Raw genomic sequence first — 26133 nt, forward strand, 5'->3', positions numbered from 1 at the left:
ACTGACCCCTGGGGGACACCGCTAGCTACAGGCCTCCAACTGGACTCTGTGCCACTGATCACAACTCTCTGAGCTCTGACATTCAGCCAGTTCTCAATCCACCTCACTGTCCACTCCTCTAGCCCACACTTCCTGAGCTTGTCTATGAGGATGTTATGGGAGACAGTGTCGAAAGCCTTGCTGAAGTCAAGGGAGACAACAYCCACTGCTCTCCCCTCATCTACCCAGCCAGTCATTCCATCAGAGAAGGCTATCAGATTTGTTAGGCATGATTTCCCCTTGGTGAAGCCATGCTGACTACCCCTGATCACCTTCTTGTCCTCCACATGCTTGGAGATGGCCTCCAGCATGAGCTGCTCCATCACCTTTCCAGGGATGCAGGTGAGGCTGACTGGCCTGTAGCTCCCTGGGTCCTCCTTCTTGCCCTTTTTGAAGACTGGGGTGACACTGGCTTTCTTAACCCCACTGAAGGCCCAAGCAGGTGATAAAACAATGTGCTACAGCTTTCTAGAGTCAGCACAGTTACTGTTACCTGTTTTTTTCTTTGATTGTGTCAGCATTAGCATTTTACCTCAGGTTTTTTGTAGGAAAAAAAAAGAGTGATTTAGTCAGATTTTAGTATCCAAAAGAGAAGAACAGAGCCAGTATTTACATGATGCAAAAGTGAAGCAATCAAAGATTATTCCAATGGAATTTATACTGTGAATTTATGCCACAGAGAAGTCACTAGATCTGCTCTCCTATACAGCATATGCTTCTTGCCGTTAGCACTCTGTGGCCTGGCGTGGGTTCAAATCTTAAAGCAAGAGGGGGCAAGGGAACAGAAGCAGAGGAAGTATAACACAGCTTCACTCTCTGTTTTATCACTTGGTGCCACATGCCCTCAAGTACAAAATAAAGTTTCAGCTTCTACTGGGGCTGAACATCTAAGGGAGTAATCCACATTTGTCTCTCCCCTCTCAGCTTTCTGAAGGCTCCAGTTTGCTTCCTATCTTTCTATACTCCATCTGCTCATTAGTGGAAATACTGATGCATGTAACTGTGGTGCTGGTAAAGAAAGTGCTGCACTACAGCACCATCCAAGCAATACTGCCTGCTGTTGAGCATGTAGCGAAGGGGTTACATCCAACATGCCTTATAATGCTGCTCTTAGTCCAAACAACTGAGACACAATTAAACTACAGAACAAAGCTTTCCYTCTCCCTTGCTGTCTTGCAGTTCTGCCTGCTCAATGAGGCAGCAAGAATGATGTTAGAAATGAATAAAAACAATGCATTTTCTGAAGGACAACAGGTTTTGATAAGATACTCTACTCATCATGAGAAATGCAAAGCAGACAGTGGAGCTGACTGAAGAGTTTGATAAGCAAATGAACAACATCTTCAAACGGAGAGAGGGAGGAAGCAATGGAATTAGTAGACAGGCAGAACTGGCAGCTTGGAAGGGCTGATAATTGAAGTGTGACACATTTTATTTCCTATATTGTCTAGGGTGTTTTACTGAAATTTGTATGTAAGATTTATAAGGCTTATGAAAAGTTTAACAGCTTCTCTCACTTGATTCTGATCCATCATTGGATTCTGTGTGTCTGCAGCCACTGCTTCCCTGTCAATTAATTCTGCATAGTGCTTGATTTTCTCCAAAGGAGCAAAGTATAATTTGTTTGCATTGATACTACTCATTTCATATCAGGTAACTGCTGCAGTACTGACTGCTAAAATCGCTAATCCTTCACCCTCCTGGTTAAAAAAATGCAGAAATATGCAGCCCATACTATGCAGAACCGAGTTATATAGTGTGCAGAAGACTCAAACTGTGTTATTTTTTCATATGGAAGATCTGCTGTTATGTGAAAGACGTAAAGATGATGGGCATGGGACAGTCTGACAGAGAACTGTTTGCTCCTTCTCCCAAACTGTAGAAATTTCATCTACCCTTCTCTAAAGCATCACTAGCTAATGCACAGTATATACAAGATTCTTTCTGGGAAGACTGAAATAGGTCTCACAATATTATTAGTGTGAGAAGTATACTGCTGAATTCCTTTGGAAAGGGGGACAGAATAAAACAAACTAGTTTGGCTTCTATCCTTAAAATAATACAAAAAATCTCTGCTTTTGAAGCCAAAATATTTTAAAACACGGAAAAGCCACCTTTCCATTAAAGGACTAGTTTTTGCTTTAGTGAGATGTTTAAAAGCATTCAGCTTAGACTATTGCAACAGCTTTATGTCAGTGCTAAGCATATTTGAACAATCTTTACAAAATGATGAAAAAAATGGCAATTTGAGTGGAATGATGAAAGAAAAGTCATGGTAAAACCATCAGGAATATTTTAAAATATTAGTAAATTGATATGCATTTATTTTTAGGTGTGACACGTACAATGTCCATGCATTATGGTAGAATACAAAAGAGGAGTCTTTCACTTCTTTAGTGTAACCTACACAAGCGTCTCCAGGTTTTTCCACCTGTGAACAAAGCAACCATTCTAAAGTAATGCCCCTGCACCCATTCTACCGACCCTCAGCCCTTTGTTTTTATGTTATTATAAGGCAGTAAAGGCAACTAAACTAGGTTAGACAAACTATATTGGCTGCTCATTATTTCATCTGAATATTATTACCTTTAGCTGTTTGATTTAAAACATCCCCCAGGGGACCTTATTGCCTTCCTCGGTTCTGCAAGTTTAACTGCTCATTAACCCAATCTGTGAAACAATTTAGGTAATATGCCAACTGAAACCTACCTACTATTTCTTTCCAAACTTGACCATTTCATTTTAAAAAGAAGTCACATTTGGGGGAACTGCAGGACTAATACTGCTGGGAAGGAGGCAAGGGTAGGAGGTAACCACTTCTCCAGGAAGGGCAGCAGCTGGATTACATTGGCTGACTGTGCACTTGGGAGAGATGTTTTGTAAAGGCTTAAGGTTAGTTAGACAGTATTGAATGGCTGTGTGGGTTCCTTTCCACATTTCGCTTGGGGTTGTTTTTGTTTTGTTTTGCGCCATGGCTCGTATCCCCCTGCAAATACTTAAACATGAAGGTTATAGACTACTAAGTATCTGCATGGGTGGGTTTCTCTTGGGGTCGGGCTGGTACCTGTAGGATTACACAAAGGATAAGATCTGACCACAAACCAGTCAGGGTTTTCTCTGGTTTGACCTCTAATGCATCAGCAGCTTTCAGAAGATCTTCAGCACAGGCACACAGAGCTCGTGTTCCCATTAAGAGATGGCTTAATAAATTATTTAAACAAATAAACAGAAAAGCCAGCCTTGCAGAACAACATCTACCACTTTGGAACATTATTACGTCCCACACATTTTTTTGGTTAATGACAGGAAAATATTACAGCGAAACTTCCCATGTTATTTTGGTATTATGAATATTGCACTCTTCTAATAACTCTTACTGACTATGAATATATCAGATTATGTCATAATAGATAAGTTTGATTGGATTTACTTCCTTTAAGCAAGACGATTCCCATATGGAAAGATCACAAGATTAAAACAAGGCTATTAAAACTAGAAGTGTGGTTTGTGCTGCACAAGAGATGTCCTATCTCTTTTTATTATATTAAGAATTTTATTTTAAAATATTTTTAATATTAACTGAGTTTTAGTCAAGAAAGTATTTTATTTTATTAAAATTTATCTGATCTTTTATATATCTAATACTTTGTATGCATACAGTACAATAGCTGTTGGGTTGTATGGTGAAAAGGACATTAAAAAAATTATGAGAAGGGACTTTGCAGTTGCTTTAACACAGAACAACATGAATGATATGCAAAGACTTTTGTCTCCTGCTGTTAGGCAAGCAGTGCATTTCACCTTATTTCATATTATAACATTATCCAGCAGAGAAAAAAGGATATTTACCATTGCTGCTCTTGTAAAACTTTGTGAGACAGCATTTTTAAGTTAGTAGAAAACCACAAGAATCAAAAGTAAGCTTTAACTCAAATCAAGATATGAAAAAAAGAAATAAAGTAACTTAATGCTGATTCAGTGCCGCAGCCCTGAGGAAGACTTTGGTAATCTAACTATCCCATCTAGCCCTAATAAGCAGATAACTGTATCATTTACCACAAGAAAATAAAATGCTTTGTTGCATCTAATTATTCTTGGTTGAGCGTTATGGCTTCTGTAGGCATGCACTGTCTACTTGCTTTAAAAATTCTTGATCTCACCTTTAGCAAAATTAAGGCGTTCACTCTTTGGTCATTACTGGAATGGCAGACACTTCCAGGTGATCAGCTGTCAGGAGATGAAGAGTTTAGTACTTACATTTGAGAAGAGCAAAAGTAAGTGAGGCAATAAAGAACTGACTTAGTGTTTGAAATGTGTATGTATGGTCCAGGGGTTCATGATTTTTTGAGACTTTCACAATGATAGCTCAAGGACTGTATCATCGAAGACACAGCAGCAAGGAGATTTGAGTGGCAAGATGTGATTTTTTTTTGGACGACAGAAAGTTGTTTGCATGCTTCAACACCCCACATTTTCTAACATTTTAATTATTTTTAGGCTTGACTTGAAATCTGGATTTCTTGTTTCTTGCGGTAGTAGTGATTTTCTTTTTGTCTATTTTTTTAATAACTGTAATCTCAAAAAACTTTTATGGCTAAATTTTAAAATACTTGGAACTGCACCTTAGAGCAGATTTGTAACTGAGCATGATTAACAAGAGGATACTGTTTCCTGTTATGGATCATAGTGCTTAGTATTACAGAGACTGATAGGATTATTCAGTCCATCTTTCAGGAAATGCAGGGTTTTTTCCTGTACTGTACATTCTCCATTATTTTACCTAGCTTAGCTTTGTGGTACCAAGTGACAGAACTCATATCATTTCTCTTTTATACAGCATAATATACATCACTGCCAGAAAGATTTTGCTGCATAACATAAATTTTCCCTTTCTTAATTTCACCCCTCTGCTCCTGTGTGCTGAACAAAATAATACCTTTCCTTTCTTGGTGTTTAAGCCCTTCAGCTATCTGTAGACTACTATCATTTCTCCCTTTTGTCATCGCTTATCCAAGCTGAACATATTTTAGTTCTTTTAATCTTTTCTTATAATTCAGGACACCTAGACCCAATACAGTTTTTCTTGCTCTTCTCTGAACACCCTCCAATTTGCTGATTTCTATCTACTGATGTGGCGCCCAAGACAAATACCGTTGTCTAGGTGCCATTTGCTAGACAGTTATATGCAGAGATCTATGATTTTCCAACCACAGTACATGATTATTCTCCCTTGGACTTCCAAGTAGTCAAATCACACCTAAAGTCTCATCTGCATTCTTTTAGTCCCTCACCCCTTTTGACACTCCTGCTTTGAATGTTTCTTTCATCTGTTTAATTATATATGTATTGGGATTACAAAAAAATCCTAACTGATCACACTTCCCAACTGAATCTTATTATCTTTTGTTTATGTTTCTAATTTTTTTTTTAGCTTCCATCTGTTATTTTTGATATGATGAGTGGTATTTAACTGTCCCAAATTGACATAAATTCTGAATTTCATTTACCTGCAGTTTAACTTAAAGTGAACCCAGGTTAAACAATTTAAGGTCACAGAAACCCAAATAGTGATTATCACATTACAATATCTTTTGCCTTTCTTTGCAACATTTGTCTCCCCAAAATCAGTGTTCTGACTCAGCAGGAGCCAGAGTAAGGAATATGCTTTCCATCAACAAAGTGTGAGCTGAACTCTCTGTTAAGAGTTAAAATGTTTTTATAAAGCGTGTTTATCAACTATGTTACTTGTCCATCTCAAACCAAAGTTGATGTCCTGAGCTCCTCATAGTCCCACTGACTTTTTTTACTTGTAGATACTCCTTGCAATCAACAATAAATTAATTTAAAAAGAAAAAGATCACTTAAGTCCATATCTTTAGAAGTTCATCACTTAGCTATCTTTGAAGATCTTGGTCTACGGATCTGTTATTTCGTAAGACACAAAATTTAGCCTTCAGTTACAGGATAGAAATTGCCAGGATCGCTCTTCTTTCCTCCTTTGCAAATCAGTAATGTTAACTTTGTCTTTTTGTGGTTGTTCCCATTCCTTCCCCTGCTCTTCCCCACCTCAAGCAAAAAAAAGGCTGTGTTTCTGTAATTTCTTTAATTCCCTTAATCATTTAAGATTCATAGCCCAGGCTAGCTAATTTGCATTTATTAACATTTTATACATATTTGCTCATCAACAAAAATTTCTGTAGCAGTTCTCACAAAGTGGTCAAACTAAAAACTTTCCAGCGGGTAATACTAAGCAAAACAGTTTAAAGTACAGAGTAACAACAGTGATCCAGCCTGGACTGAGAAATTCATGTTTACCTCATTCCTAGAAAAAATGATTTCTTTTTATCCTGTCATGTCAGGAATTTTCTTGCATCTAAAATGCTTCATTACAGTGTTTAGGTTTGGCGTGCTGTAGTTTGAGTAATGAGATGCTTTCTAAACTGAGGTTGGCAGCCAAATCATTCAGAGAGTACACAGAAAATTTGGGTTTGGAGTTTTCTTAGATTTAGAATTAAAAAAAATAAAATTTTACCATGTGGGTCCATTTAAACTACAGTTTCACTATAAATATTGAAGTACAGACAGGAATATTCATACTGATAAATGTCACAGATGATGTAGCACTGCATCAAATATAAAGTTAATGGAATGCCCCCTAACGCTTTTTTTTTGATTTTGCTGGATGCAATTACTGTTTCGTATTGGTCAAGCAGTAAAATAATAATAAAAGGAAAAACAAGTATTTAAATGTTAATAATGCAGTTGTTCAGTGAATTGGATGATTCCTTTCATTTTCCAAACTGCTTCCAGTTGAATATGCTTTAATCCTTTAGATCATTTTCTATATGCTTGCTCACACTGTGGATATACTCGCAGCAGCAGCAAGTTTGGCCAGAGTTATGCTTGTAGCATAACAGCCTCTGCAGGGGCATGACTGATGCTTTTCCCTTCCCTGCTTACTATTACAATCAGTGGTAAAGGGTGTGGCGCGTATCTTTTCTTCCCTACTTCCTTCCACTGTGTGGCCAGGTCAGAGTCCATCTCTTTATGCCCACTGGAGCTGTACTGTACCTACCTTCTGTGTTTAAGTAGTCCTTCTGCTCCACCCTCCATGTTTTACCTCTGTCGCATTTCACCTTAATCCTCCATCTGGTCTACCATTAAAGCAATATTCTCTGTACCGCTACAACACAAACACTTACCTTGCTGATCTCCTGGCTTGATTTGCATGGTTATAGTATCACCTGCAAGCTTTAGGAATTGCATTGGTAGGACGTGTTCCATTTCAGATGGTCCCTCTTTGGCCATGTTATCAAGTGCTACATCTAATCATCTTTCAGAGACAGAAACAGAAAGAAAATTTGCAAGAATATTTTTTCTCCAAATTCATGAGCTCCATCATGTATCTAACAGGCAATGGTATGCCTAGAGGAATCACAAGACTGTTGCTGCTTTTGTTCTTATTTTCTAGGAGGTATGAGTGTATATGAGTAAGATATTGCATTTTCTATCTCTGCTCTTTTAATTACTCTCTGAGACCATCCAGTCCAAAGTGACATCAAAGCAGTCTATCTGAGTCTTGGATGCTGCTCTTCAGTACTGGTGACGGTAGCTGCTGGCTACATGAGAGCACAAACAAGGGTAAATACACCATGGTACGTCTGTGCTGAGAGTGCACAAGAGAGCACTAACAGCTTGATATGACCCACCCTTCATGATGCCGCTCCAGCACACCCAGAAAACCTTTTCTGGTTCCTCTTGATTCTTTGTTACTTTTACTTTCTCTACATTTGTTACATCCTCTTTCCTGAGAGTGACTCCAGCACTGGAGCCTTCTCTTATGGCATCCTTATGTTGCTCAAAAGCATAAAACAAAATATTTAGGCCAGTACTTTGTAATTGTTCTTCTCTGGAGGCAGTGAAACTCTATCAAAAGACAGCTGAGAAGAGAAAATTATCCTGGGCACTGGTGGTGGCTATAATGCTTTTTAGCTGGTGGAAATCTTGATAGAAAAATTTGTAGTATACATATGTGTGCATGCATATAATACAATGGAAATTTAAGAGAACAATATTGTATGAAATGATAAGAGTATAAGTTATTCATCATCAAGATAATACTAGCAAGATAAGAATACTCAGTTACAGTTTGGGAAACAGAAAACATTGGCCATTGCATTGTAGAGGTCCTAGTAACTTTCTCTTAGGCTCTCCTTTTTGACCTCAGCCTAAGTTTCCACATGCCTGTCTCTGTAAGCTTGGCAATGGTCAGGAAAATCCCCACTGAGGGCCAATGCAGGGGAACGCAAATGCACACTGTGTGTAGGCATCAATTTAAAGAAAAAGAAAGACTATGGTAACTTTTTATAAGTTTGTACATGTTATAACTTGTTATATGATACCACTGTTTCATTATGCCACCACTGCATGACAGAACAACAAAGGAAGATTTTTAGCAAAGTTTATAAAGTTCTGGTGAGGATCCAAGGTCATCCCTGCCAGGCAAGGGAAGTCTTCCCCTTCACATTTTGAAGACCAAAGAGCATGTCCTGAGTTACACAGCCTCCTCAGCATCCTGCCACCTGCTATCCCTCACGAGAGTGACCTGGTGTCACACGTTCCCATACCAGCAGCAGGACAGCTGTCCAGTTCTTTCATTCATGGTGTAACAGTGTGAACAACTGAGGTTGTCTGCTCAACAGCTTGGAGCTCCTATTATCGTCATGAGGGTGACCGGCTGTCGCTCATGTATTCGACAGCCCTCCATCAAGCATTCTGCCACCTTCTGACCTGCAGCTGGAGTTAACACAGTCTCCCCCATTGTCCTCCCCCCTTCAAAAGACAATAGCCCTCTTTTGGAGGGCATTCCCATGGTCCCCATGAGCCATGCACTGCCTCACCTTTTAACCAGGATGACTGCAAATTATTCTTGAGCTTCTAAGAAAGCAGCATGTGCATTGCTATGCTCTTTTCAAAGAATCTCACACTGGGTATCAGACTGTACAAAAAGAGTGCTTTTGGGCTGCAAAAGGAAATTACGTCTCTTTTAAGGCCTCCTCCAATAAGAGCTCAGGCAGCAATAGTGACTTCTCTGAGGGATGTCCCAATAATTTCCATTTGAAGAGCAGCTTTATGGAGTCCAATTCACTCTTTTACTAAGTATTGCAGACTTACTGAAGTCTCTGGGAGCAATTCTATATCCAGCAGAGCTGTCTGTGAGAGGATCTTCCCCCAGATATATTTTCCTCGGAACTGCACATGAACAACCACTGAAAGGAGGAAGATGGGATGCTTGTTTGCAGTTGTTCTCATAAGTATATTTTTAGGCAATACATCTCCAATACTTCCTTCCCTCTTCTGTGGTCTAAGCTAATATACAGATTCTCAGGACGAGAGGAGCTGAGATGACTGGCAATGTCCCAGCTGTATTTTTACCACGGGTACAGCACATGGAGGGAGGAGGAAGGGGGAAGATAGGGATGTCTTTTAAGATAATGCTAAGGTAAAACCAGACTGATTGACAACGCTGACATAATAGTATCCACAGTGTGAATGTAGACGAAGACAGTAAATTCTGAAGAACTGTGTAGCCAGATAATCGATTTTTATCACACTTCTCAGTTCCCACTGATCCCATTTCCACTGATGCAAAGAGGATTTCTGCCTTTAGTTTCAGCAAAAGTACCGCTAGTCTTGCAATGTGTACGCTGGACTTAGATCCTGCAAATGCTTATGTTTAGGAGTAGGCTTATTGGGCTTGTGCATGAAGTTAACCACCTGCACGAATGCTCACAGATAGAATATCAGATTCTGATCCTATGAGTATTTGTGCTTGAACTGAATTTTAAACACAACAATGTATAAAATTAGTATAAAGAATCTCTTTTCAAACTGAATATATGTATTTCGTAGTTTTAAAGCCTTCTGGTGAAGGAACATGGGGCTACTTCAGGCATCATTAAACTAAAATGGGAAAATCCCTGCACCGCCTGCACTGCCATTTGAATTAGAGCCTGTTCTTTCTTTACTGACTTACATTGTGGTGTGTAGGACACTTAGGCAAAGCTAATCTTCCACAGGGGGGAGATAAGCAAAGTTCCTTTTTCTTGTTTTGTTTCCGTTTATTTGTGTATGGATGCATATTCAATTTTGGAAGCAATTATAATTTGTTAAACAGGGAATGCCTGGAAGAGTAATTTCACTATTCTTGAAATTTTTATCTTGGGATAATAACATTTTTAATAAACGGCATATATATTTTTCAGAATTTTTATGTCAACCAGATTTTGAACAATGAGATTGAAATTACAAGTGTAGGTAGGTAATGTTATTATATTCATGAAAATGTGCCTGCTCAGCTGTGTAAAAGGATATATTCTGCCTTTAGCATATCATTTCTGAGGCTTCTCAAATAAAGCAGTGGACTAGTAAGGATGACTGGCAATTGATAAACTAACCTATTTCATCTACGTATAGGATTTGTTTATGACTTTGATTAAATTAAATGACTCCAAAGGAGCATGGCACCTTATTTTTGCATTTTAATTATTAAAGTCTTCCTGGATTATTAGTGTTCTTGAGTCCAAATCTAAGATATTTTCTTCAGGGATATGCCATATACCCCTTTTAATCTTTGCTTTCTTTTACAGTGAAGCTGTATCTGATAATTTATTGTTTATCATGACATTGCCTATATATTCTTTCTATAAATGACACTAATCAGAGAAGGGAATACTGGCTTTTGTTGTCACTGGTTTACATGAGGTGAGGTGTCATATGCATGGTTCTCTGGCCTTTATGATCTTTTAAATGTATACGTTGTTGTGGGCTGTTTTGCTCTTATTGCCTACTATTCACAAATGGCTTTCTCAGTTTCATCCTGCCTGTTTTTTAAGAAACATCATCTAGGTATGCAGGGACCGACAATGAAAAGGAAATTAGTAGCTGGCAGAGCTGCATCAGAAAAATTATTATTCTGCTATGACTACAAACGGTAGCATCAAATGTGAAAATAGACTTTCAAACTCATTAGCATTTAAGGGAAATGGTTTTGGAATAATTATCAGATTGCTTGTAAGCAGCCATATTATTAAGCAGATATGTCTATTAAGTCTAGGGGAAGTTCTGCTAGGGAAAAACAACAAATAAATACACACTTCAAGTTTTGAATCTGTTCTGTGTTAGTACTTTTTTAACAAAGGATCAGAAGAATAAAAAAACAGTAAAGTTGCCCTGCTCTTCACAGCTCCAGTGAAAGTGAGAGCTGGTTCTTTTTCCCAAAGGCAAAGAGCCCTTTATTGTTCTTATACCTGTGGGGAGATGACCAGACTCTTCTCCATTCCCCATGCTCCAGCATTCCCTATATGAGGGACCCTCCGCTCTGGAAACAGAAAACTGTACCAACGGCCTGTATACTTCCCATAGGGCAGCTCTACAAGCCCAGTGAGGCTACCTCCATCTTATTTGCAGCTACAAATGCATGCAAAGAGACCAGATCTGATCYGCTATTTGTACCTTAAGCACTGTTTTAGACATCTTTTCTCTTTTTCCCTCTAAACCTGTCTAGTGTTTTCCAAAGTGACTGGTGTGAGTGATCAGGGTCACAGAAGCTGTGTATCAGCTTCTTCAGAGCTCAAAGATTTAAAATAATCTGAACACCAAAAGTACTAAATCTTTTATTTCATCCCATTTTCTCTTGAGCATTCCAGCTCTCCAAAAAATAAATGAACAAATCGTTGTTTATTATTTTCTTGCAAAAATGGTAATAGATGAGGAGAGAAAAATAACAAAATTCCTTTAGCTAGCTAGACTGCTTTTATGATAAAATGTGTAATCTTTGCACATTTGCATCTACTTTGTTCAATATTTTTCACATGCAGATACTTCATAGATTGGAAGAATGATGGGAACAGCTACTTTACAATAGATGCTACTGAAGGAACCATTGCTACTAATGAATTACTGGACAGAGAAAGCACAGCACAGTACAATTTCTCTATAATTGCAAGTAAAGTTAGTAAGTATGGCAAAAATGGAATTAATATGCTAATGTGATGTTTTTTTCAGAATGTAGTGTTTAGACATAAATATGCTGTGAAGAGTACACATATTATGAAGAAATGATTTAAGAATGCACAATAAATATCATTTTGGCAAGACTCACTGTAAGGCTAAGTGTGATGTTCTAACAGGCCTGTATAGTAAGGTTTATCTAGTAGCCCTCCTGTGGGCACAGTTCCCTCAAAAGCTGAAAGAAGTTTGTCAGCATGAAGAGCAAGAGATTAGGGGGGTGAAATAGCAGCAAGGTTTCAAAGTGAACACCAGATACAGAGGTTCAGCCATTAAACCTTATGTAAGATATTTATAATTCAGCTATGTGGCTGTTGCTTATATTTATTACATAAGTACTGTACTTCTGAAAGAACTGTCCTCAGTTCTCATTTCATTTTATCCTTACAACAGTGAAGGGAGGTACTTTCTGTGTTATTGTATGAAAACCCTTCTGTTATTGTCTCTGGTTTTGTAATTCACTTAATACAAAATTAGGTTAGTCAAGGAAGAGGTCTATCTGCTTTTTGAGGATGGAAAAATGTAAACATTCCTTTGATTCTCAGACAAAAAGTACATTAAAATTGAGTCAAGAGGACATGCTAATAATTTAAGAAACTAAATGAATCAACCTTTGCGCTTTATCTCTTCTTTTGAGTTTCCTCTCTGCCCAAGACTCTTTCTGCCTAACCACTTGTTTTCTTCTCCTATACAATCTGTGGTTGCCTTGTTTGCTTCCTTCACACTTGTCTTTGTGCCTCCTCCTACAAAGCCTTTTCCCTGATGAGAACTCCCTCCTCCGCTGTATTACGTAGCTGTAGCTCTCTTCATTGTCAGCCTTCTGTGTAGCATTCCTCCTTCATGATGCTGTCAAACAGAAACCCTTCTAGGCTTATAGCACCCTTTGAATAAAATTCTTTTGGTCATCAAGCATTTGTGCAAAGGCTACAGAAGTCTGTTGACATCCACTGGGGGTGGAGGAGGACCCCTGCTGTACTTCCCATTCATTATGTATTGTTTGTGTGTCCAGGAATGTAAGTTTATAAAACAGAGAACTTGTTTTCCTCAATGTACTGCACTGAGTACTCAATAAGTAATACATTCTGCTGACAGAAAGAGAGAGATTTTAGAAGCAGAAGATATGTATTATTTAAAATAAGAAAGAAATTCCCAGTTGTAGTTTTCTCAGAAAGAAACATGGGATAACTCCCTAGAGGTTAAAAACATAACAAGGGAAACAGACAAATGAACACATGAATTTTAGCCTTTGCTTGGAATACACTGACAGAGGAAACTAAACTATCTCAAGTGACTGAGTATGTGGAAACACATATACATGTATGAGAAAGTCCAGCAGAAATGTCACTGGTTTCCGGAGAAACTGAAAGGCATGTAGATAGCATGTGGAGGTCTCATAATGGTCTATGTTTCAGTAAAGCTTAACTATTTAGATTTATTCATGGGTAATGAACATATGAGATTTGTATAATTTTTTACAGTAAGGCAAGGGTTTTAATAAACTCTGTGTGAATATGTTTATTATTCCCAAGAGTAATTAAAGCCAGCTAAAACCCCCCAGATTTACCTGTCTGTGCATCCTCACAGAACATAGAGAATCTGCACCTTAGAAATATTTGTGATTTATATCTGTATACCTTAAAACATATACACCAACCATTATCTGTAGCATTAAAAACAATTGCCATACCTGCACTATACCTGTAATTGGCAGAGCTTTGGAGAATTTGAGATATATTAACAGTCAAAACTTCATATGCAGTTGTCTGACTCAGAGCTAGTACAGAAATAAATGTTGTGGTTTGAGAAATGACACACTGCACACAGCCAAAAAGACCAAAGACAAGAGGAGGGAACATCTGAACAAAAAAGGAAAAAAAAAATAATACATTGGAAACGTTTCTGCTTTAAATGAAAATTACCACCTATTTGGTGCTGATGTAGAAACACTGAAATTGCTATCTCATTTTAGAGTARCAGTCCATTATTTTAGTGTGCTGCCTTGACATATTCATGATTTTCCAAGGGGAGTGGCCCTGTACTGCAAACAGTTACATAAATTTGCCCAGAGAATGAGAATTATTGTTATTCAAGGATTTTCAGTTCTCACTGACCTCATCTCTTTAAGAGAAACAAACTTGAAACTAGTAATAGGCATATTAAATTCAGTAACTTAAAAAACTTTATTGCTAAAATATTTATTTTGCTTTCTCAAATCTTTATTTTCACTGTAACAGAAGCTTAAAAAAAACACTTTTTTAAAGAGAAAAGCTCTGTTTTAGACAGCTAAAGGCCATTTTGCAAATGATGTTCTCTTTTTTTTAAAAGGACAGTTATAAAGAAAACCCACCATCTTTATCCCTGTCAAGCCAGAGAAAAAAAATAAATTAAACTGGCTTTGCCATCATTACCCTGTACTGTTTATGGAAAATGATGCCAAGGTTATGAGTAGGTTTGGGTAGACCAGCTGCCTGTGCCTTAGCCCTGGGGCTTTCTAATCATCGTTCCACACTGTTCATGTGTAGCTTCAAAATGAAACCCTGTACAAATCAAAGATGATGCTTATGTTACATTTTTCTCACAGCAAATAATTCTGTCTTCTAGTGTTATGACTTTTGAGCAATCAAGCTACCTTATAAACAATGACACAAGCACCATGCAGTTAAGATAGCTCAGTATAGCAGCAGGCAGTAGATAAATACAAATGTAGATATAGATGTACCATTAGACTTTTAGACTATTTAGACAAGTTGATTGGTCTGACTATTATTAGCACTAAAGCCCCAGAAGTTATCATTTTCAAGGGAAAACATTTCAAGAATGAAGCAGAAGGGAATTGCCTTATGTTTATTAAAATAAACTTTGTTAACATCACCCTGTAGGGAGAAAAAAGTTTTAAAACCCAGTTGTTTGGGAATAGCTGTTGTAAATAGTTTTATGTCCAGCATCCTCATTCTGCATTTATTTGATAGACATACTGAGATAATTCTTCCCTAAACTCCAGATCATGCTCCTTCATCCTGCCTGCACCAGAGATTATATGATGCAGGCTGGTAGCCTAAAGAGAGGCAGAACTTGGACCTTTAGCAAAGAATTAATTGTGAAATCTGCTTGGTCTAGGCCTGCCTATGTCAATTTGTACACTCACAGCCGTGGGAAGGCCTGGTTACCCGGGAATAAAAGAATACATGTTGCATACAAACAGTAGCGGCTGGTTGCCCTGTAGAGAACTGGGCTACGGGAGGTTGTTCTAGCCCTCTTACATAATGACCAGATCTGACTCTGTAGCATTATCCTGTGCTCTTTATTTCTAATCCTGAAGAAATGCCAAACATCTAATCTAAGCATAAACTGGGAATCAGTCTCCAAACTGCAGCACAGCCAACCCTTGAGAACATCTCGGGGGGTTAGCCGGTGTGGAGTGATAGATATCCTACCGCCATGCTTAACACAACACACTGCAACTTTGTCCTTGTCCTTGGTAGAGAAACCCAGGCCAAAGTGGGCGGTGGGTGACTGTGCTGCTAACACAGGTGGGAGGTGGGTGACTGTGTTGTTAACATGCAGACGACACAGAAACACAGGCAGCATAAAGGTTCCTTACACATCCGCACATCCATAGAAGTAACAGGATAGTAAATAAGAAGTAAGTCAGCTGTCATACAGATTCTCTATACTCTTAGAGTAAGTTTCTTCTCAGAGTAAATCAACTCCCTAGCAGCCTGCATAGTTGCTGTTTCTGATCATCTTTGACCCCACAGACTCTGTCCATTACTAGTAAATTAAACATGCCTAGGGTCCATCTCAAGCACTGAGGCCAGCTGGCACTGAATGGCCTATTTCTCTACTATTAAACACTCTTGCCTTCCGAAGAGGGTGGCCACATGTAAATCATGTCCCTAGTACATACTAACTCCCACCATATGCATCTGAATTGTCTGCGAGACCATTAGCTGCCGCAAGCCAAAACCATGCCAATGGGGGCTGCTGTAAGAATTTAACAGTATAAATAATCACATTCCAGTGCTCAAAAAGTTCCCCACTGCCACTTAATTACCTAGTATGGAAATAGCTTTTGTGTCTTACAAAACAGGAACTACATAAAATACATAAGATCTTATTTCGGCCTTCCTCTCCTCAAGATCCTGATTAAGAACAAAAATAACCATCAAGTAAACACAATCCTTCCTGCTCCAACCATCTTCCTACCTCCTCTAGCTGTAGGCCCACATTTTGTGAATGCTAAAGAAACCTGAGCTTAAAACTCAAGATGGAGGTTATCCTCTCCTGCATACCATACATGGCATTAAAGAATCACCAGTTCTCCATGCTTGGTGTAATGGGCTGTCAGCATCTGTTTTCTCAGATGTCTTGGACTTCACACACTTCCATAGGTCTATCTAAAATGTTTTATATATTTTCTGTTACTGTAGTATCCGTGAACCAAAAAGATGTTAATAGATCATGGTAAACAGGGTTGTCATTATCTTACATACAGGGAATTTGAGAAAAACGGAAGCTAAGTAATTTGCCTGTATCATACAGGCAGAATTGAAAACTAAAACCTGTATCTTAATTCCTAGTCTAATGATTTAACCACTTATCTTCTCTTTGGTGCAAACTGGATTTAAAAGGCATGAGCAGATGTTTTCAGTGACTCACTCATTGACACCAGCATGCAGGTCACTACTGAGCTCATTGGGCTCAGATAGATTTGATTTTCAGATGAACAACAAACAAAACAGAGAAAATGCAGGTCAAATTTGCAAGGTGGTATCTGAAATGTAATTCTTCATTCTTGTTCACATCAAACATTACAAGTCTTTGTAACTCTGTATGGATTCAAAGTGGTACACAATCTTGCTGCAGTCTTCCTTTGTGGATATAAGTAGTAATACTGATATTAGTGTAGACTAGACTAGAAAGAGAATTAATAACACAATAAAGTGGAACCCAGAAGTTGTTCCATTTTACACTGTAGTAATTCTATTTACTTTCGTGTTTGATTTTTGCTGACCACTTATTCAAGGTAAAATTTTACCTTGTGAAAACAGTTAGCAGAAAAGATTTTGATCTCTAGTATTTCTTTTAAGGAATCAGAGAAAATAAAGCTGGTCATCCATGGAAAATAAATGTAAAAACTATACACATATGCATGTATATTTCCAAAGTATTCTATAGTGATTCTGAGGGAAGGTACAATGTCAAATCTTTCTGTATGTTTAAAAAATATATATATATATTCCCCAGAGTATGTACATCTTTCAAAAAGCTGAAAAAATAATTTCTTTAGGACACTTTCAGAAATACGGTCTAAGTAGATATTTTATAGAAACTCACATGTTTAACTGGAATGATCAAGATAGCTAATATCTTCTATATGTCATGTACATGACACACAAATTTGAAATACAGATATTCTTTTATCAGAAAGGCATTTTTTTRCATATTTCTAAAAAGAAAGAAACATCTATGACTCTACCTTCATATCAATGCATTAATCTCTATCATGCTTGCAGGTATCCTGAACTCCTGTTGTTCAGTGTTGTGCCTTAAAATGAAAATATAAAAACTCAAGGAAAACCTGAGTTAGTGCATGTGAATTGCTGCATTCTTTGCAAAGAGCACTGCTAGCAGGCTAGTTGCAAGTTAGATTCTGTTTCTGACAGTAACTATGTGAACTTCACCTACTTACGGCTCATCTGATCTTTCTCTCTGTTCAGAAATAGGGTCCTGTCCTGTAGTGACTAGGATAACCTCTTAGTACTTCCTTTCTTCCTGTTAGTACAAAGCAACCAATTCAACTGTGAGCAAGTGATCTAGATTTCTTTTGCCTCTTCATTTACTTAAGGAATCACTACCAGTCCCCAACCGCTATACCAAATGCTGGCCTCATTCATATTGTACAATGCAGAGAGATCCTGCAAGCAGGGTTGATGGTGAATTGGAAATGAACGAGACTTCAAAGTCTCATTCAAAAAGACCAAATCTCTTAGGTATGTTCACAGGAAGAAACTACAAATATTATGGGATTTTGTTTTTTGTTTTGTTTTGTTTTGTTTTTAGATTCCAAGGCTGGCCAGTTTATCTACTATTTGTAAACAGATAAAGTAAAGTTTTACTTGCGGCTGGTCTAACTTAATTTGGAAATCATTTTGGACTACCTTTTGGCTTTGACAGAGGTCTCTTGAAAAAACTGCATTTAACAGTTCCTAAGAACAAGAAAGAAATTGTGCAAAATTTCTACACTGCTACCGTGAGATTCTGTGCATGTTGAGTTGTAATATACTGTTGGCTTGGGAAATGACCTTCCTCCCCTGCTATGTCTGTTATAAACACTGCAAGTGCAAAGGTTTGTTCAATTTTCAAAGTAAGTAGCTAATGCAAACAATTGACTATCTGTAAAAGGTTTAATTTATGTCTGAAGATTCGAGAAAGCTCTTCTTATTCTTAATCATTACCCTGTTCTGCCATTCCTACACTAGCCATGCTTCATAGTGGGGAATTCTTGAAAAATTAATGGTGACCTCATTGTGGCTGCCACTCTTTTAAATTCAAAGGGATTAATTATCCTTTTGACTCAGCAGCTAAACTGTTTTTATGTACCTGCTATCATGTAAGGTGTCTCAGCATACAGCAAAAGAGAATTTTATCTGCTTTGTATTGAACTTGGTCTCCTTTCTGCGGGCCATTGAATTTGTAGATAATCTTGTTTATAAAATGCATGTAGTGACTAAAATCTGTCAGCTTAGTAAATGATGGAAGGTATCTACATTAGTAAGATAACGAACAGAAGGATAGTGTATAGTATTTTTTAGCATTTCTTTTGCACATAAATATTTGCTGCTTAAACAGTTAAATGAATATCTGTTATAACATAGCTTGATGGTCTAATCATGAGTTGAATGCTAGCATATATGTTTCACTGCTAAATTTGCCACTGACTCACTCTGATTTTTTAGCAAATCCTTGTACCATTCCTTCTCTGTTACTTCCTCCATCTACAAAATGGGTATGCTCCACTTACCTCCTTCATTATCATCTTGAAATGGTAAATGGGATAAGTAATAAATATTGATTTTCTACATTCCATAGTGGAACATAGGATTCAGTTTTAATCACTGGAAGTGTTTTCCATAGACTCCATCAAAAGTGATCTGAGAAAAGTTTGCACCTATACTTACAAGTGCATCTTCAACTTCTGTAAATTATGCTCTGATAAACATAATCATGTTGATTGATTCCTTATTCCATGAACAGTAATGGATCAAGTCTGGTACAAAATGATAAGAAGTTTGCTTCTGGTTTCTCCTTAGTACAAATCAGAAATAAACTGAAGTCAAGGATTTTTAGAAGTCACAATACCAGGATCAAAACATTTTATGACAGGTTATGGGCACTGGTGATGATAACAAACATAAATAGTATTGCTTAATGTTTTTCTCCTAAAAATCATTTATAGGTAACCCACTATTAACCAGCAAAGTCAACGTTATAATAAATGTCCTGGATGTCAACGAGTTTCCTCCTGAAATTTCAGTTCCCTATGAGACACCTGTATGTGAAAATGCCAAACCGGGACAGGTATTTCAAATCTGTAATGCTTGATATTTTGCTTTTTATTTCCTTATTATTTACAGCAATAGCCATTTCTTGGTTTGAAAAATGACATCATGTTTAGAATACTTAAAAAAAAAAAAAAAAGTCTGTGTTAGAAATACTCACCTTTTGGAGTTCTGGTTGTTGACCTTTACAGTCTGTTTATTTTTATTATCCCAGAATATATGGACCAGAGCCACCCTATAATGTGCAGGGAATAGTCATAATAAGAGAAAGAATCCTTGCTTTGAAGAGCTTCAAATGTAAGGAAAAAAACTGCAGTCAAGTGAGTAAATAGAGTAGAACAGACTTACATACATCTCTGCATCCTATCTTAAGCAAAAGAACGAAAGCTCCAAAGACAGTCCTGCTAAAAGCTTGTTTTTATAAGCATATACATAACATGAAAAACCTCTTTTGGACTCAGAATGTCATCTTATACCATGAGTGATGCTAGTATCAATAGAGAACTAAATGAGGAAAAAGTTGTCCCAGAGGCTGTTGGCATCTGGGCTTTCTGCACAAAATTTGCACAATTAAACAAAGTAGTACCGCAAAGCATCAAGGCCTACCATCAAACGTATTAGCTGCCAATACTGTTTCTGAGATAAGGCTTGTAACTTCACCTCTTCAACTCTGTGAGTTACTGTCAGCCATGGGATGAACATATTCAGTATTCAGCCTGCCGTGTAACTCCCTTTTGCCGTGACTCCCCTTTGCATGTATGTAATAGGTAATCAGTATATCTGAACCTTTTTATTATGGATTTGGCCATGACTCCCAAAGATCTTCCTATCTCATCTTTTTATTATTTTATATATTTCAACTATCTACTGAGGAATCTAATTTAACTTGTGGTTTATCCAATACTTAGTTTGTTACTAGTTAGTAGTTACCAGTCTGTTAATAGTAGAAGAGGGAGTCTTTTACAGGGAAGGCTCAGATAAGTACTGGAGTATCAAAAATTATAAATATTTAGACCTTCGTTACATAAAAAGTTACCTCCCTTTTTAAAAGATCAGTTGAAATCCCTACCATGAAACACTTTAATTGCACTGTGCTTACCTGAAATCCAGTAGATAGGACTTGGACTCAAAAGTTCTTGTCCCAGTATTTCTTCATGGCTCAATGGTGCAGACCTTTCAACTCTCTTTACTTCATTCCAGGCTGTAACATTAGGGTGTACTTTTGTGCAGTACTGCAGCATGTACTAGCAGTAGTAGTACTAGTACCAGATAAACTGAACTATCTTTAATTAATCTATCAGACTTGCAAACAATCAATCACGAGTATTTTGATACAAAGGACAAATATTAAATATTTCTGCAGTCAAGTATCTGGCAAATTTTTCTAATCTCCTTCAGATATGTCTGAGTCAGACCTTGTGGGACATCACCAGTCCTCTGGAGGTTGTAGCATTCAGACTTCTTGCCTCCACCTCCCAACACATTAGAGGAAGGAGAATAATCCAGCAGGATGTTCACTGTCATTGTTTCATCTGAGGATCACTTTCCACTTCTGCAAAACTGCTTCTTTTAGAAGAGTGAACTGACTTCAAATTTAATTTTAATCTGATTTCAGGTAATACAGACTATCACTGCAGCAGACAAAGATTTGTCACCAGCTGGGCAAAGGTTTTCCTTCAGACTGTCACCTGAGGCTTCCAACAAAACAAATTTCACAGTCCATGACTACAGAAGTAAGTTGTTTGCCCATATCTCTCTTTCAGAGCATCAGGCTGGAATTATAATGACAATTATGATTCCTTCATATTATAGTTGTGCCTACAGATGAACTTTTTATTTAACGCATTTTTATAATTGTTAAACAGTCAGGTATATATTAATATACATTCAGGTCTTGCATCTTTTCTCATTTAGGGGACAGGAATGGTCATGGCACTCTGAGATTTTCCTATAGGCATACAAAAGTACTACTAGTTGTTTTATTTTCTTCCTTTTCTCTCTCAGTATCTCAGGAAGAACTCATTTACCAATGTAGGTGTACTTACTTTTAAACAAGGCATACAAATATTATTACCTTGCTAACGGTTTTCAAAGTATCCAGCTATTGTGCTTTCTGAAGGAAATGTAGTCCTACAGAAGAATTAGTTTTAAATATGTACAGTCCTGCTGCAGTATAATGACATCCCACAACACCCTGCATAACATGTGGATTTATATGATTAAYCTCTCTGATTTTTTTCCCCAATTTTTGTCATAACTGATCATCTCTTCTTTCTTTTTAACTTGAATAGTCTCAATAAATGGCAAAGAACAATCCAAGATGAAAAGGCATCTTCAAGCATATACTCTTTTGAACAGAAACAGCTAAAAAAGACCTCTGAGCATTTTTTTTTTGTTACTTACTTTTTCTGATTTGCCGGTTGGTAGGGAAATTCTTTCTTCATATTGCCAGTCCATACTTTTTATACAATTTATATAGAATCCAATACCCTTGCTGCCAAATTAATTGTGCTGTACTTTGTTTCTTCACAAAGTGGTACCTCTACTTATCCTAAGACTGATGATAATGTAACAATTAATGATAACAACTATTGTAACAAGTATGAAGGCGTAACAACTGGTCAGGTCCCTTAAGAGACAAGGTGCCTTATCTTAAAGTAAGATATGTATTTATATGGAATAGATTAAAGGAGAGCATGGATACTGGGGCAGGCCTACCCAAGCCCAGGGCAGGTGTGCAGGATGCTACAGAGTTTAAGAACTTCCTGGTTTGGGCAGAAGCAGAATAAGATTTTTTTTTTTTTTTAACATAACAAATGTGTACACAGTTGCTCCAATCTCTAAGTACTTTTTCAGGTATCTATGTAAGTACTTTATACACTGGTGGTATTGATGTTTGCCTTATTATAATATGTTGCAATAAACTGCAACAAATTTCTCCCCACTAATTATTTGAAACAAATATGGAAAGAAATTTTTAGCATGTTTATCAGTGATTAGGTAAGCGCTGAAGAATAGTGTTATGATGAGCTCTTGGTAAAAAAAGTTCTAGAGTACTCTGCAAAGAAAATGGAAAGCCTTTCAATAAAATTCAGTATCATTCCTTTCCCTATTTAACTATGTAAGTTTTAAGTGTTACTTTTAAGTAAAATTATTTAAATTTTAATTACTTAATTTTAATTTGAGAAGATGTCATGTATGTTGTCAAAGTATCAGGTTCCTGAGAATTAAGTAATCTCATCTGAAAAAGGACTAGAAAGGATAATCTAGAGAATGAAAAAAAAAGGAGAGGCCACTTATTATTCTTTTTTTAACCAGTTAAGTATATGACTCACACTATTTTTGAAGCCAAACACTTTTGCCAATGTTAGGAAATACAAAAATAAAGCCAACAAAATAAGCACAACTATTAAACATGAATACATTTATCATTAAGAAAATTCAGGAAAAAATAAATATGAAACAGCAGGAAAATAAACTGTGCTTATTAGATTATGGTCTTTTTTTGGTATAGCTTGTTTGTGAAGAAGACAAAACTAGTTATTCCCAAACTTATGAGTTACTTCTGTCTTAACACAGCATAGATAGCTAAAAAGACTTTTCACCTGAGCAAAGAATTTCACTTAAAGATTTGTAAATACTATTTAGCATATAATGAAGCCATAATAATTTATAAAACAGGGAATGTGAATAATATTAACTTATGAAACCAGAAAAAAATGCAGCCCAGCATTTTAGCAGAGACAATTCAAATAGTTAGCTTGAAACACAGTTCAATGAATATTAAGGACAACTTTATAATGGAATTAATTTTCTCCAGAAATGCTTAGTCTAAACAGTTTGATTTCAACAGCTACTAGTATCTAAAAATACAACGGCATTTCAATATCTAACGATAATTATGCCAAGCAAGATTTAAATGCTTGACATCTGTGTCCCACTGGACTTTACAATTTGGGTAAAGTGGAAGTTTGCACCCCTCCCCATAATGCCGCATTGTAGTTTCTTTATTCTCCGTCTGTAGTATTTCCTTAGAAAACTGCTGAACTTTTCTAAGTATTGTAATACAGAAAAAAACATACATGATCTCCCTTTATATCTTCATGGAAGAAGGGAAATATAGCTCTTTAGAGCTTGCCCATATTTTACATGAATTATTTTCATTCCTTCACTTTTAAACACATTTGAAGGCCCTCCTGGGTATCATCTTCATAAATATGTAGTCATACAATGTAAATACAGTATATTTCTAAATAACTTTGTTCTTTTGATGGGGATTTATTTAACATTTTAACTTCATTTTTTTGCTGCCCATTGCTGAAATATGCTTTAATTTCACCAAGATTAAATTGTTTCAAATAATTACAAACTATTTTTTAAATGTAAAAGTCTTCCAGTTCTCCTCAGGTCTCTTTAAAATATTTAATTCTTCAAGAGAGTCTTTAAACTTAAAAAGGTCATACAGTAATTAAACTCTGTGACCTTTCTGGCTTACAGCCTTTGAAAAGTGTGTTTAGCATATGAGTTTGGTGAGGATATTGCTTAAGTATTATTAGATAATTAAATTTGTCATTTTTTTCAAGCAGTGTTGTCACTCAGATGGCTCCTTGTCTTAGTAACCAGTTAAAAACCTTTCTCTTTTGTATAAATAGAAATGCAGTAGTCCCATAATAATGGAATTATAAGCTACCAAGGGAAGATACACGACTTTGCATGCATACATGTTTGTATATATATTTATGTTTATTTCTCTCTMTATATATATGCACAATCTTAAAAGCATTTCTTAGCACACATTGAAAAAGAAGAAAGAATTACACTATTTCATAAACATAAGTGAGACAGAAAAAAGCTTTTGTGGAATGTTTTCCAAACATAAAAGATTTCATAATTTTTGGAGATTTTACAGTACTATTAGAAAAATCTGTCCAAACAGAAAATCTGTAGTGCATTTTCATTATCTTCTGTCTTTGTTTGCCAAAGAGGTGGAAGGTCTGCTTTGTGCACAGGGTAGAGGTCTAATAACACAACCTTACTGTCCCTATCGCAAGGACACCTTTTAAAAACAAAAATATCACAATTTTTGACCTAGCAATTATGTTGGTACCAAGCAGGTACTTTGTGAGAGGAATCCTGATTTTTTTTTTGAGCAGACAATCTTGTTCACTGCATTACAGTTAATAACTTTATGAATCACGATGCCTTTTGCCAATGTTAAACAAGCCCAACATCTAGTGCTATTCTATACAGCTAAATATAGTGTGATAAATGTGGTGTGATATTACAACAGATTTAATGTGTATACGTACACCCAAGAAAATAAACTTTTCCAGGTTCCATACTTTCCCAGGAATCAACTTAATTAAAAGATAAAAGCAAGACAGCAGCTTACAGCTGCTTTTTGGAGTCCAGAACCACCGGAGGAGTTTTATTGGTGCAACAGGATCTAGCACAACAYGTGGGCTTCTAGACTATGCCCATGGCAGCACCAAAACCAACCTGCCAGCTGTCAACAGCTGTGGCGGGGCTGGAGCACTTCCTACACACCTGCCCACCTTCCTCTAGCTTCAGTCTCCTGCTTTGCCAGCCTCGCTCTGCGCTCCAGAGGGTTTTTTCCCTGCTGAGCACACGCAGCTGCCCATGTGAGAGAGAATTTTCCTTCCCTCCAGACAATTCCCTGTCCTGCACAGCCTGAAAAGGAATTTATTGTGAACAGACAGACCTAAAAGACGGATGGAATCTCAGCATCAGGCTGCTTCTGCGTAAAGTTCAAACATAAACCTGCATCTCTATTTTCAAAAGGCCCTTGAACAAATGGAAGGGGGTCATAGAAGAACAACAAAAAATATTCAGAGTCAAAGATTTAAGAGCTCAGTCTGTTTGCTCCCTCTCAGGGAGAATGGGAAGTCATTTGGTTACACTGTACTACATATTAAAGTGATCTTTACCATTGCAACTGGAAAAAAGTTAATAGAAATAATGGGAAGATGAAGCGGGATGATTCCAAATTAGATAAAAAACTTTTATATACAGTGGATGCTTAATCATAGAGACAAAGGACAAACTGAAGATGGAAGGTGGTTCAATGCAAACAATTGTGAAATATACTTAGAGTAGCAAAATCAAACAGTAAAAGAACAATTTATTTTTTCAAACTAAATATCACTGAACTTAACATGTCCACTTGCAATATTTGAGTTTGATAAAATGGTGACTTCTGACATAAGTCTTTTGTCAATTAAGTGCTTTCTGAATGGTCTCTGGTCAAAACACATCTTATTTTGGATATTTAGGCTTTCTTCTTATTAATCTTATTCTTCCTTAACCAGAATTGCACGCATGTATTTGCACGTTAAATTAAGGGACCTTAATCTTTATACCTAGTAACAAAACTCCAAGCTGCAATAAAAGGCATAACAGGGACAGCAAGTCAACACTTTCAAAGATATAGTAAACCACATGG

At 36.9% G+C, this 26133-nt stretch overlaps 1 protein-coding gene across 2 annotated transcripts in view; it reads left to right on the forward strand.

Moving 5' to 3' along the window:
- The window catches only part of CDH12 (cadherin 12), a 164203-nt gene that overhangs the window by 131686 nt on the left and 6384 nt on the right, over positions 1-26133 (forward strand). For both annotated transcript variants that reach the window (XM_026087798.1, XM_026087799.1), the window contains 3 exons: positions 11919-12055; positions 19568-19689; positions 21286-21403. In XM_026087798.1, coding sequence (XP_025943583.1) covers positions 11919-12055; positions 19568-19689; positions 21286-21403 — 377 coding nt within the window. The remainder of the gene's footprint in view (positions 1-11918; positions 12056-19567; positions 19690-21285; positions 21404-26133) is intronic.

Source organism: Apteryx rowi, unplaced genomic scaffold (genome assembly GCF_003343035.1).
Source record: "Apteryx rowi isolate R43461 unplaced genomic scaffold, aptRow1 scaffold_733, whole genome shotgun sequence".
Taxonomy (NCBI): Eukaryota; Metazoa; Chordata; class Aves; order Apterygiformes; family Apterygidae; genus Apteryx; species Apteryx rowi.